The sequence below is a fragment of the Dendrobates tinctorius genome, unplaced genomic scaffold (genome assembly GCF_039654945.1).
Source record: "Dendrobates tinctorius isolate UK_male_01 unplaced genomic scaffold, ASM3965494v1 ptg000086l, whole genome shotgun sequence".
Classification (NCBI taxonomy): Eukaryota; Metazoa; Chordata; class Amphibia; order Anura; family Dendrobatidae; genus Dendrobates; species Dendrobates tinctorius.
The window spans coordinates 1030610-1044034 of NW_027361754.1; the positions used below are offsets into that span (position 1 = coordinate 1030610).

Below are 13425 nucleotides of genomic sequence, written 5' to 3' on the forward strand. Positions count from 1 at the left end.
AATGCCAAAGGTCTGCAATGCTGTAATTGATGCAAAGGAGCATTCTTTGATGAAAGCAAAGTTTGAAGGAGAAAATTATTATTTCAAATAAAAATCTTTTTTCGAACCTTGTCAATGTCTGGACTAGATTTTAAATTCATTTGGCAACTAATTTGATTAATAAAAGTATGAGTTTTCATAGAAAACACAAAATTGTCTGCGTGACCCCAAACTTTTGAACGGTAGTGTATTATAATACATAAGCACCACAGTGTATAGTACAAGTCATTATATGATCATGTATGATCATCAGTTCAAGTGGGACTAAAAAGAAGGTAAAGAGTTACATAAATATAATATATATATATATATATTAAATTACCTTATTGAATCTTTTAAAAATAATTAAAAAAAAACACATTTGGTATTGCCACAACCATAAAAAGTCTTATGTACCAAAATATAAAATTAATTACAGTAACCATAAAAATGTATAAAAAGTATTTAACTGCACTCCCTCACCCCCCCAAGAAAAATATTCAGCTCACCACGCAAAAAAAAAAAAAAAATAGTTCTACTACAATCTATTAAGAGAAAAAAATGAACATAGGTGTCAGAAAATGATGACACCATTTTTTTTTTTTTTTTACAAATGTTTGTATTTTATAAATAAAGAAACATAAAAGTTTGGTATCTGAGTAATTGCACTAAGGCCACATTCACACGGTCAGTATTTCACACCAGTATTTATAAGCCACAATCAGGAGAGGATCAATCAGAGGAAAAGTATGTGCACACGTTGCCGATTTTGATGCGTTTCCACAGTGTTTTTGGACCTGCGGAATTGTTGTGCACATGCTGCGGAAAAATCCACGCAGAATCGCAGCGTTATATTTTCCGCAGCATGTCAATACTTTTTGCGGATCTGCAGTGTTTCTGCACCCATTGACTTCCACTGATTTTGACAAGCACGCAGCAAAACCGTAGATGTAAAAAAGATCTGCTGTTTTGCTGCGGATGAAATGCTGCAGATTGGAAGGAGGGAAGTGTGTAGGTGGAGTGTTGGCATTGACTGTGTGTATGTGTGTGCCAGTGTCTGCGGGGGTCTGTCGGGGCTGTGTGGGAGGTCTGCAGGGCTGTGCGGGGTTCTGCCAGGGCTGTGCGGGGGTTTGCCGGGGCTGTGTAGAGGGTCTGCGGGGCTGTGCGTAGGCCTGCCGGGGCTGTGCGGGGGGTCTGTGGGGCTGTGCAGGGGTCTGCCGGGGCTGTGTGTGTGTGTGTATGCAGGCATCGTCCAGCGGGACTTCAAGTCCCATCCGGCTATGCCTGCTACAGTGACAGTGAGTGACACATTAGCCAATGATGGGACAGTAGTAGTCCCATCATCCGGCTAATGTGTTGAATGTAAAAAAAACCCACATACAGTACACATAGTACTGCTGATGTGATCGCTCTATAAGGGAGATCTTTGTGGGACACTCGATTTTAAAGAGGGACTGCGTCAAACAGGGAGTATTTGTGTTGGTTTGTTTTTTATTTTATTTTTTTTTTTACAGGAGATGATGGCTTCGCTTGGATTTAGGCGTTTAATAAAAATAATGAAAAAATGTGTAGTGTTTTATTTCATTAAAATACTTTCTCTGGCTTTTTTTTAACCCTTTGATACATAAAGATTAATAATGGAGAGGCATCTTATTGATGCCTTTCCATTATTAACCGGGCTTAATGTCACCTTACAATAGCAAGGTGATATTAACCCCTTAGTACCCCATATGCCACCGCTACACGGCAAGTGGGATGAGAGAGGCTAAGTGCCAGAATTGGCGCATCGTACAGATACGCCATTTCTGGTGCGGCAGCGGGCTGTCATTTGTAACCGGGGGGGCAATATCCTTGGCCCCTAGCTAGTCTATGAATATTAGCCAGCAGCAGTCTGCGTAGCCTTTCTGGCTATAAAATATAGGGGATCCCATGTCAATTTTTTTTGGGTCCCCCTATTTTAATAGCCTGTAAAGGCTATGCAGACAGCTGCGGGCTGATATTCATAGCCCGAGAAAGGGCCATGGGTATTACCCCCTTCCCAGGCTACAAATATTGGCCCCGGCTGTCGACTTTCCCTCTCTGGCGCAGAAAATTGCACGGGAGCCCATGCCATTTTTTTCCCGTTTTTTTTTTTAAATTAAACATATTGTTCATTAATAAACATCAGCCTTGCTATTATTTATCTATCTATCTATATCTATCTATTGATGTATCAAAAGATAGATATATCTATGGATATATCTATCGATCTATTTAACCCATATCTATCTATCTATCTATCTATCTATCTATCTCAATCTATCGATCTATCTATAGATCTATCTATCTATCTATCTATCTGAATTTCCCCATGGTGGGACGATTAAAGGATTATCTCTATCTCTCTCTCTGTGTGTGTAATGGAGTGTGGGTTGGACAAATATAAAAGAGGAGGTTGGACCAGAAATGACATCACAAATCTTTTTTTTTTTGTTAAAAATATGTTATTTATTTAGCTTACAAAAACGCATACAATCCGCATGGAAAAAAAACGCATGACAATCCGCATGAAAAACGCAAGGATTTTTACCTGCGTTTTCTGCTAAGAGGCGCGGATTGTGTGCAGAAAATTCTGCAGGCGAATCTGCGACGTGTGCTCATAATAGAAACACGTCACCACTTCTGTATTTATCACCCACTCTGAGTTACAAACACTGATTTAAAATACTGATCGTGTGAACGTGGTCTGACCTGGAGAATCATCTTACTGGATTAAATCTAAAATTTTAAAGAAATATTTTTTTATAATCTAAAATTAAAAAGATTTATAGGTCATTCAATACTTTAAAACTATGATAATATAAAAATGATGTATTGGTATAAAAATAAAACCCCATCCCTCCAAAAAAGTGAATATGATCAGGAGCAGAAGTCACGGGACCGGATGTGAGATCTGTGGGAGGCAAAAATGAGTTTCTTAAAGGCACAGCTTATGTTTCAGTTTTTAGATTATTTTGAAGATGATATAATTGCATTCGTGTTTATTTTTATCCATAGGTCTGTTTTAACATAAGGGAACCCCAAAAGTGATGGCGCCCCCTCTTCTTAGTTTTCTAGAGTTCTGGGATAAATCAACGAAAGAAACTGATGACATCAGTCTAAAAAGACCTAAAAAAAATGCACAAATATGCAAAATCTTTTTTTTTTCTTTTTTGTGCTTTGATTTTTCTTCCAGTATTCTCTTTATATTTTTCACTCTTTTCTTTTTTTTTGTAACATTTTAAAATGTTTTCCAGCTTGAGCAAAAAGTAAATTGCGTAAATTAATCCCCCCTCCAAGATCTTGCGGCCGCTTAAAATTTGCTAAAACTGATTGTGCTAGAAAAAAAAAAGAATATTTTTTTTCTATTGGTAAAACACAATATCGCATTCGTCTGATTCCACAGTGGGGACGCGGAGAACGAGGCCTTTACGGCTTTTGTGACATTTGTAAGAAAATAACTTGTGTTACGAAGCAGGAGAAAGCCATTATATGTATAAACCCCCCCATAAAAAGTGATAAAAAACCAACCTGTTAGGACTGGTGCTGCTTTCAATGAGCCGCTTACAATATGGCAGCTCCGGCGACCATTAATTGTTAATGCATTTTGCATTAACCCTGGGAGATCGCGGCTCCTGCAGGCTCAGGATTAAAAAATGATTTCCAGCGTGTTGCTAAAATGGCTGCAGAGCAGCGGGACCCCATTACCTTCCAAGTCGTGCACTGAGACTTAAATGGCAATTTAAAATTAGGCCATTAACAATTTGAGGCCATTACGAGGCTTTTTTCAATAATATTATTTTACGGTTTGAATTAGCTATCAAAATTAGATTAGATACAAACGCTCTGCGGACGGATCTGATCCCGGGTGACTGACACCTTCCTCCTGCACCTTATGACACATATACAACATATAGGTGGTTTAGGGGGTCCGGATATCTGGGGGTGCTGGATGGGAGAGTTCTACATTTCCTGATTCCTATACTTACCTCAATCTTAACGTTCCAGCTTTGACTTCATTTTACAGTGGAACAAATTTATTTATGGAAACCATCAACAAGTTTCTGTTTCCTGATCTTTTCCGTCTCTATTTAGTAATTGTATGAAGAACGGTCTCCTGCTAGTCATGGGCTAATCACTTTGTGTCTCATTGTGGACATGACAGGCGCTGGGGAGTCCGTCTAAAATGATCTGTCAACAGCAGGTAACCTACTTGCTGACGGTTTCCGGATTTATTTTTTTCGCTATTGTTTAAGGAAGAAAAAAAAATCTTAGATGAGAGACAAGATTTCTGCAGATATTTTTATTTTACACGTGTAATAATCGTGTCCACCCTTCACACATTATCACATGTGTAGTGAGGTTTTTCTCCAATGCTTTGCGCACAGGAGAGCAACCCGTCCAGGGGAGGAAATACCATCCTTCCTATGGGTGAGGGGACGTGACAATGGGTCTGAGCACATTTCTGGCTCTGATTGTCAGCAGCACGCAGTCTCTTGATTTTCGAGCTTGGGAGACGTCTGCTGCCCCCATATTGCAGCCTGGACTGGCGGTCTCTTATCATGCTGGTGACTTACAGGATATGGAGGGCATTCATGGCGGCCACCGCCATCTTCTCCTTCTCGTGCCTGAGCTGCAGATCTTCTAGTAACCTCATCTGTGGGAGCAGAGACTCGCAGCTCATCGCTCGCTTCTTCGGGACGCTCGCTGTCTTCTCGCTGGACATTTTCTGTACAGGCTGTGGCCGGGGGACATTTTTGGCGTAATCCAGGCTCTTAAAGAGACAAAGAAAATACAAGATAAAGTTTGATTAGACTGATTTTAGTATTGGAGGCTTGTGTGCACTATTAATGAATTGTTGGTCACGTGACCAAAGTCACCATTATTAATAATAATCATGTATCAGTAACATCAGGTCCATTATGTAGGTTCGTTATGGAATAGCACCTTCTTCCTCGTGCTCTTGTCACTGTGCGGCACGTGGATTTCTCGCGGTTTCGTTGGCTTGTTGCGGTTCCGCTCCAGGATCTCTTTGGCGTATTCCTTCTGCTGTTTCAGCTGTTCTTTCTGGAAACAGAGCATCATGTCATGGAGGATGGAGATAAATCTGCTCACATGAGAACATTCATCAGCAGTCCAACAAGGGGAAGTCTGCCACAAATGCCTCTACTAGGAAAACATTAGTACTCCCATCTCACACACAGGCAGACCTGCACAGAGGCAAACAAAAGGCCAAAGTACACCATGTAATTACTGACCAAAAAACTGGACCAATACATGATGGAAGCAGTGTGTGAGAAAGTAAGTACACCTGGTATACAGTGGTCTGGGTGGAGAGGGGTCATAAATTGGAGGCTGGCATACATGGTCTGGGTGGAGAGGGGTCATAAATTGGAGGCTGGCATATGGTGGTCTAAGTGGAGAACTGTCATACAGTAGTGTTCAAAATAATAGCAGTTAATCACACATTTTTCTCCTAGTATTATTTCCAGCATTGGGAACATTGCACACTGTTTTCTAATTCAAAACACAAAGAGAAATGTAGATAATTTTTAACTACTTTGAAGAAAATAAAAGGTGAACATTGTGTAGTTCTAATGAACAGCAGTGTCTGCATTTGTCTTTACAAACTCACAATATGTACTTTTTTTGTGGATTTATCATTCCTGTGAATCACTAACCTAATATGTAGTTGTTGCCCACAGTTTTTTAGAACGGCTTCACATCTACACTGTGTTCCAAATTATTATGCAAATTGCATTTAAGTGTCCTAAAGATGTAATTTTTTGTTTTTCAAATAAACTCATAGATGGTATTGTGTATCAGGGCTCTTTGGACCACCGAAATCAATCTCAAACGCCTGTGATAATTAGTTTACAAGATGAGCTCAATTAAAGGAAAACTACTTAAGAATGATGTTCCACATTATTAAGCAGGGCACAGGTTTCAAGGAATTTAGGAAAGAAAAAGGATCTCTCTGCTGCTGAAAAGCATCAAATAGTGCAATGCCTTGGTCAAGAGTTGAAAACATTAGATATTTCCCAAAAACTTAAACGTGATCATCGTACTGTTAAGAGATTTGTGGTTGATTCTGAGCACAGACATGTTTGTGCTGATAAAGGCAGAATGAGGAAGGTTTCTGCCAGGCAAGTTCATCGGATTAAGAGAGTGGCTGCTAAAAAGCCATTACAAACCAGCAAACAGATATTTAAAGCTAAAGAATTGTATAATTAAATACCTTACCGCGCTATACTGAGCAGATATAAAGAACAGAACCAAGGGACAAGGAAAAAAAAAAAAAAAAAAAAAGGGGGGGGGGGGGAAAGAGGGGGTTTATAAACCAATACTTACTTTTAATTGAAGGGATTTTGAGGAATATTCTTAGTGATATAGGGCGTTTGTCTGGCAGATACCTCGCCTGTGATGTTGTATTCGTGATTTCTTGTAGTGATCAGTGATACTGATAAAAGAATATATTAATAGGATTAAAATATCAGTAATGTTAATATCCTATGCTAAACTTTAATGAATTAACTGTACTCACTATGATTTACTGAATATTGCTATTTCCTTCAGGTTGGTACCGTGGTGTTTACTGTGGTGCTTGCTGATAGCCCACTTTCACAGTGCTGACCAAATAAAATTAAATACAATTAGTATTAATAACCGTGATAAAGAATCACAGCTATGGAGTAGCCGCTGTACTTACTTATATTTGTATGTAAAAAGTAAGCAGGAACAGTATCCTCTCATGTAAGTATTGTAATGAGGCTTTAGCTGTAAAGAAACTTTCACTTGTAGAGTGCTTGTGGTAATTCCTGCTAGTTGGATAAAGCAGGAGCAGGGTTTGCTGGTTATGTCAGGCACTAGACAAGAAGAAAACCACTTGATAAAGTGATGTTATAGTAAACGGTCAGTCCGAACAGGACTTACTTACTTGTACCGCTTGCTGAGTGCCGTAATCAGCCTAGGTGGTGGCTGTTGGCGCAAAAAATCCCTGCACACGGGGAGGATGAGGCTGCACCGCACGTAGCGGGGGAGCGGGAGAACGCCGGCACCTCGTGTGCTCCGGCCGGAAGCAACAGCGAGGACGCGGCGCGATGGGGGGGCGGAGCTATGTGACGTCACAAGCTAGGTAAACAAGGACGGGAGCACAGAAGGCACAAACCAACGCGTTTCGAGGGTGGCTTCCCTCTTCGTCAGGGCTATGACAAGTGTCTATCTGCCCGTCCTTATATATTAGGTCTCCCAGCTGCATTCAATCATCCTTAAACAGGTTGTGGTGCTAATGGATAATCATTAATGACTTGCGGTAACCCTGCTTTATACTGATTAATGGAACCAATGGGGTTGTAGCACTTTTTGTATACTAAAAAATGTATCATCATAATCCATCTAGTAGATTATTAAAAGAGGAGAATATGAATAATCATCCATTTATATTAAAACTTAGCTTTTATTGTTAATAAATTAAATTAAATTAAATAAACCTCCATCATATTAATACATTTAAAATGAAAAAAATTAATCACAATAAATACTAAAAAATTTATTACGATGAATACTAAAAAATGTGACTTAATGAATAAAAATGAGGATAAAAATATATATATATGTGTATATTTTTATGTAAAAAATGCAAACAATGCCTCACTTATTTTTATTTTTAAAAAAGGTCCATCACTGGGACCAGGGACAGAGAAAAAAAAAAAAAAGGGGAGGGGGGGAGATTTACAAGAGAAAAAAAAAAGGGGAGGGGGGGAGATTTACAAGAGAAAAAAAAAAAAAAGGGGAGGGGGGGAGATTTACAAGAGAAAAAAAAAAAAAAAAAGAAAGAAAGAGACCCTCTATGGAAGAGGGGGGTAAAAGGGGGGTGTTAAAGGTTGTCGTATACACGATTGGTATATCATGAATGTCATAAATTGTAGTATACATAATTGGTATGTCAAAGATTGGGAAAAGAAAAAGGGGTAAAAGATAATATAGAGGAAAAGAAGTGGGTTGATATTTCCCAGCTAGATTTAGAAAGCATGTAGCTCAATCTCATGATTTAGGCCTTTCGGAGCCAAGCTGTCAAGGGTGAAAATCCACTTAGATTCCACCCTTGACATAGCTTTCAAAAAATTCCCCCTCCTGGGGTTCTGGGGGACCACCTGGATTCCACAATAGGATACCCCTTTATAGGATTGATTGTGTTTGTCCAAAAAATGACGTGATAAGGGATGTCCTTTAAAACCTTTCTTAATATTATCCAAGTGTTCTTTTATTCTATCCATTAACCGTCTTTTGGTTCTACCTACATATATTTTATTGCAGGGGCACCTGAGCATATATATCACTCCCTTTGTTTGGCATGTTATTACATCTCTAATAGTGAACTCGTTTTTAGTCATATCTAAAAAGGAAGTATGTAATTTCCTTTGTGTCATTGTTCTTTTGCAACAAGAACATCTCCCACATGCCAAAAAACCAGACAACTGCATATTTTGGTTGGTAATAAGTGATTGACGTAGGGATGACCCTGTTGCCGATTTGATGGCTTTTGTAGTAGGTGCTACCAGAAGTCCAAGGTTTTTTGCTCTAGTATACACAAATCTAGGACGTATGGGCAATAAATCCCCTATATGTTTATCTTGCTGCAATATTGGCCAATATTTTCGTATGATATTATTAAATTGCTTATGGCCTGCATGGAACTGTGTGATGATAGGTAATTGTTTGATTTGATCTTGGATGGTTGGTGAAGGATTACTATTGCGGGGTTTGTATATTAGAGAAGTTCTGGACATATTTTCTACCTCCCTTTTAGTTTCATTTAATATTTGGGAATCCTATCCCTTTTCCTTAAACTGATCTGTCAGACGTTCTGTTTCCTTGTGAAAATCTTCAATATTTGTGCAGTTTCTTTTTACCCTCATATATTGACTCTTGGGTATGTTTGTTAACCATACTGGTAAGTGACAGCTACTTATATGGATATAGCTGTTTGAGTCCACCTCCTTGTGGTACCCTTTAGTAATTAATCTATTGTTTTCTACACAGATGGTTAGATCTAGAAAATTTACACTTGTCTTACTATAAGCAGGTGTGAATTCCAGCCCGAATGAATTTGAGTTAAGGCTGGAAATAAATGTCTGCAGGTCTATAAGTGAGCCATCCCAGATGAAGAGTATGTCATCTATAAATCGTCTCCATAGTCTCAGGCCTTTATGGAGACTACTATTTTTGAAGATGAGATTATGCTCCCACATACCTACGTATATATTTGCAAAACTTGGCGCAAAACGCGTACCCATAGCAGTGCCATGTGTCTGCAGATAGTATTGATTATCATATGAAAAGTAGTTGTGTTTGAGGATGAATTCAATACACTCAACTATGAATGCTATCTGGGAGTTGTGGTACAAACCCAACATATGGAGAGACCATTCGGCTGCTTGGCATCCTTTTGTTGGATCAATAACCGTATAGAGAGACTTTATGTCTAACGTCCCCAAGATAAAATTGCTATTCCACTCTAATGAATTTAAAATTTGTAGAGTGTGAGTGGTATCTTTTAAGTATGCTGGTAATAATGCCATGCACTTTTGTAGGTGTGTGTCTACGTACCTTGATAGATTGGCAGTTAGGCAGTTTATGCCGGATATAATTGGCCTGCCAGGGGGGTTTTTTGTATCCTTATGAATTTTTGGAATGTGATAGAACACTGCTATAGAGTGTCCCTTGGTTCTGTTCTTTATATCTGCTCAGTATAGCGCGGTAAGGTATTTAATTATACAATTCTTTGGCTTTAAACAGGAATCGACACAGTCCTGTCTCCCTATCCGCTGCATCTGAGCTATTTTGTGGCTGGGTAGCGCCCGTGTATATTTCACTCTATCCGTTTTATACTTTTACTGTGTCACACACGTTGGCAGCACCACTATGGCCATTGAGGCCCTCAGGGAAGATCGAATCTTCCGCCGTACTTTTATGAACAAACAGTTTCCGGAATATAATCACTCCCAGGATGAATTAGGTAAAGCCAAGGACCTTTTAAAATCATTGGAAAAATTATTAATAAATGAAATGCGAGATATGTGGGAAATTGCTTCCTTGGAAAGATATGTCCAAGCAGGGATGGTCCCCAAAGGCCTGGTAGTTTATAAAACACTAGCAGGTGACTTTGGAGACCCCAACATACAATCAGAATGGGACAATTTGTTCACAAACTTCTCCAATCATATATTACAATTTATTATCTCTAAAAGAGCAGCGAACCTCAAAAAAACGAGCTGTACAATTAACGCACTTTTTGACCAACTAAGCACCTTTAATGATTTAGAGGGGCTTGAAATCCTAACCACTAATATCATGTATAGGCTAAAGCAAAAGGAGAAGGAAATAATAACAAAGAAAATGCGAAAATTTGCAAGAGATAATATCCCTATAGACGAGACCTATAGACAAGATCACCCCAATACAAACCATAGCCCCATTATTAATAACAAATTCATAACTCTTGATGAATATAATCGGTCCTCAACACAAAATTTATCAGAGACATCAATGGTGTTTTCCACATATAGTAATTCAACACAATATACACCTGTCTCAACTCGAACACAACCAAAATCTTTACAAAATCAATCAGTAGAGGTAAATGACATTTCCAATCACCTCTACTGCCAAGAGGATCCGCCAACTATTATAGATTCTCCCTTTATTGACACCGAAAACATCCCCACCACCAACAGATATTCGGAACTAACTGCATTGGTGGAGGAATCAGATAATACCAATAATTGGGAGGAATCCACCCCATCAGGAAGTAATGCTTTGCAGGTAAATTTACCTAGCAGATCTATGAGTACATTATCAGGTATGACCAAAAGGGTAAAAACCAATAATCCAATGCACAAAAGGATTTTATTTAGTAATAAAACTCCAAATGGGAAGCAATCAACACTAAAACCATCAGTTTCGAATTATGGCCAAAATTATAAACCTGGCTATAGATCAAAAATAACCAATAACCACGTTACCAAATCCAAAAGACGAGTAGGTCTACAAACACATCCACCCATAAAGGATTTTTTTCATATCCAAAATACAAAACAAAAAGAGGCAAGAGAGGTAGGTCACTCTCCCAAAAGAAAATAAACAAAACCACGTAGGACCCACTAGCACACAAAAAATCTTTAATTTAAGCTCATATCAACCTTCACCAAATGAGGAACAATTACTTCAAAAGGGTTTGAAATTTGCACCAACAGCATTACCAAAACCATTCAATTTATATATTAGCATGAAGAAATATCTCCGGAATTTGGCCCTAAAGAAATATTTTCTAAAAAAAGGGGATAATCATCCAGGGCCCACATACTCAAATACAAGCCCTATACCCTTCATACACACCGAGCTTTCCTTACCGTCTACCTTCAACCCTTTGAATGAATATTCTAATTCATTTAAAACATTTGAGACTCTAGTAACGGCAGAAATAAGAAAAATGAACAATCGACCAAGTAAGACGGTCACTCAAAATCTCAGTTTAGGAGAAAGAAAATCCATCATTCAACTTCAGGAAAACAATGAAATTGTAATCCGCCCGGCAGATAAAGGAGGGGGCATTGTAATAATGGATCGTACTATGTACCATAAAGAGTCCTTGAGACTTTTAGGGGATCAATTTACTTATAAGAAATTACTATCTGACCCCACTGCACAATTCATGAAGGGATTGAATACATTAGCCATAAAGGGTACAGCTCTAGGGATTTTAAATAAAAAAGAATGCCAATATATCAACAACAAAACCCCCTCTATAGCAGTGTTCTATCACATTCCAAAAATTCATAAGGATACAAAAAACCCCCCTGGCAGGCCAATTATATCCGGCATAAACTGCCTAACTGCCAATCTATCAAGGTACGTAGACACACACCTACAAAAGTGCATGGCATTATTACCAGCATACTTAAAAGATACCACTCACACTCTACAAATTTTAAATTCATTAGAGTGGAATAGCAATTTTATCTTGGGGACGTTAGACATAAAGTCTCTCTATACGGTTATTGATCCAACAAAAGGATGCCAAGCAGCCGAATGGTCTCTCCATATGTTGGGTTTGTACCACAACTCCCAGATAGCATTCATAGTTGAGTGTATTGAATTCATCCTCAAACACAACTACTTTTCATATGATAATCAATACTATCTGCAGACACATGGCACTGCTATGGGTACGCGTTTTGCGCCAAGTTTTGCAAATATATACGTAGGTATGTGGGAGCATAATCTCATCTTCAAAAATAGTAGTCTCCATAAAGGCCTGAGACTATGGAGACGATTTATAGATGACATACTCTTCATCTGGGATGGCTCACTTATAGACCTGCAGACATTTATTTCCAGCCTTAACTCAAATTCATTCGGGCTGGAATTCACACCTGCTTATAGTAAGACAAGTGTAAATTTTCTAGATCTAACCATCTGTGTAGAAAACAATAGATTAATTACTAAAGGGTACCACAAGGAGGTGGACTCAAACAGCTATATCCATATAAGTAGCTGTCACTTACCAGTATGGTTAACAAACATACCCAAGAGTCAATATATGAGGGTAAAAAGAAACTGCACAAATATTGAAGATTTTCACAAGGAAACAGAACGTCTGACAGATCAGTTTAAGGAAAAGGGATAGGATTCCCAAATATTAAATGAAACTAAAAGGGAGGTAGAAAATATGTCCAGAACTTCTCTAATATACAAACCCCGCAATAGTAATCCTTCACCAACCATCCAAGATCAAATCAAACAATTACCTATCATCACACAGTTCCATGCAGGCCATAAGCAATTTAATAATATCATACGAAAATATTGGCCAATATTGCAGCAAGATAAACATATAGGGGATTTATTGCCCATACGTCCTAGATTTGTGTATACTAGAGCAAAAAACCTTGGACTTCTGGTAGCACCTACTACAAAAGCCATCAAATCGGCAACAGGGTCATCCCTACGTCAATCACTTATTACCAACCAAAATATGCAGTTGTCTGGTTTTTTGGCATGTGGGAGATGTTCTTGTTGCAAAAGAACAATGACACAAAGGAAATTACATACTTCCTTTTTAGATATGACTAAAAACGAGTTCACTATTAGAGATGTAATAACATGCCAAACAAAGGGAGTGATATATATGCTCAGGTGCCCCTGCAATAAAATATATGTAGGTAGAACCAAAAGACGGTTAATGGATAGAATAAAAGAACACTTGGATAATATTAAGAAAGGTTTTAAAGGACATCCCTTATCACGTCATTTTTTGGACAAACACAATCAATCCTATAAAGGGGTATCCTATTGTGGAATCCAGGTGGTCCCCCAGAACCCCAGGAG

The 13425-nt window shown here is 38.5% G+C and overlaps 1 protein-coding gene across 2 annotated transcripts in view; it reads right to left on the minus strand.

Moving 5' to 3' along the window:
- Positions 1 to 4324: 4324 nt before the first annotated feature.
- JHY (junctional cadherin complex regulator) overlaps positions 4325 to 13425 on the minus strand; it is a 97767-nt gene continuing 88666 nt past the window's right edge. For both annotated transcript variants that reach the window (XM_073584854.1, XM_073584853.1), the window contains 2 exons: positions 4984 to 5103; positions 4325 to 4810 (listed from right to left, as the gene is read on the minus strand). In XM_073584854.1, coding sequence (XP_073440955.1) covers positions 4610 to 4810; positions 4984 to 5103 — 321 coding nt within the window. In that variant the 3' untranslated portion in view covers positions 4325 to 4609. The remainder of the gene's footprint in view (positions 4811 to 4983; positions 5104 to 13425) is intronic.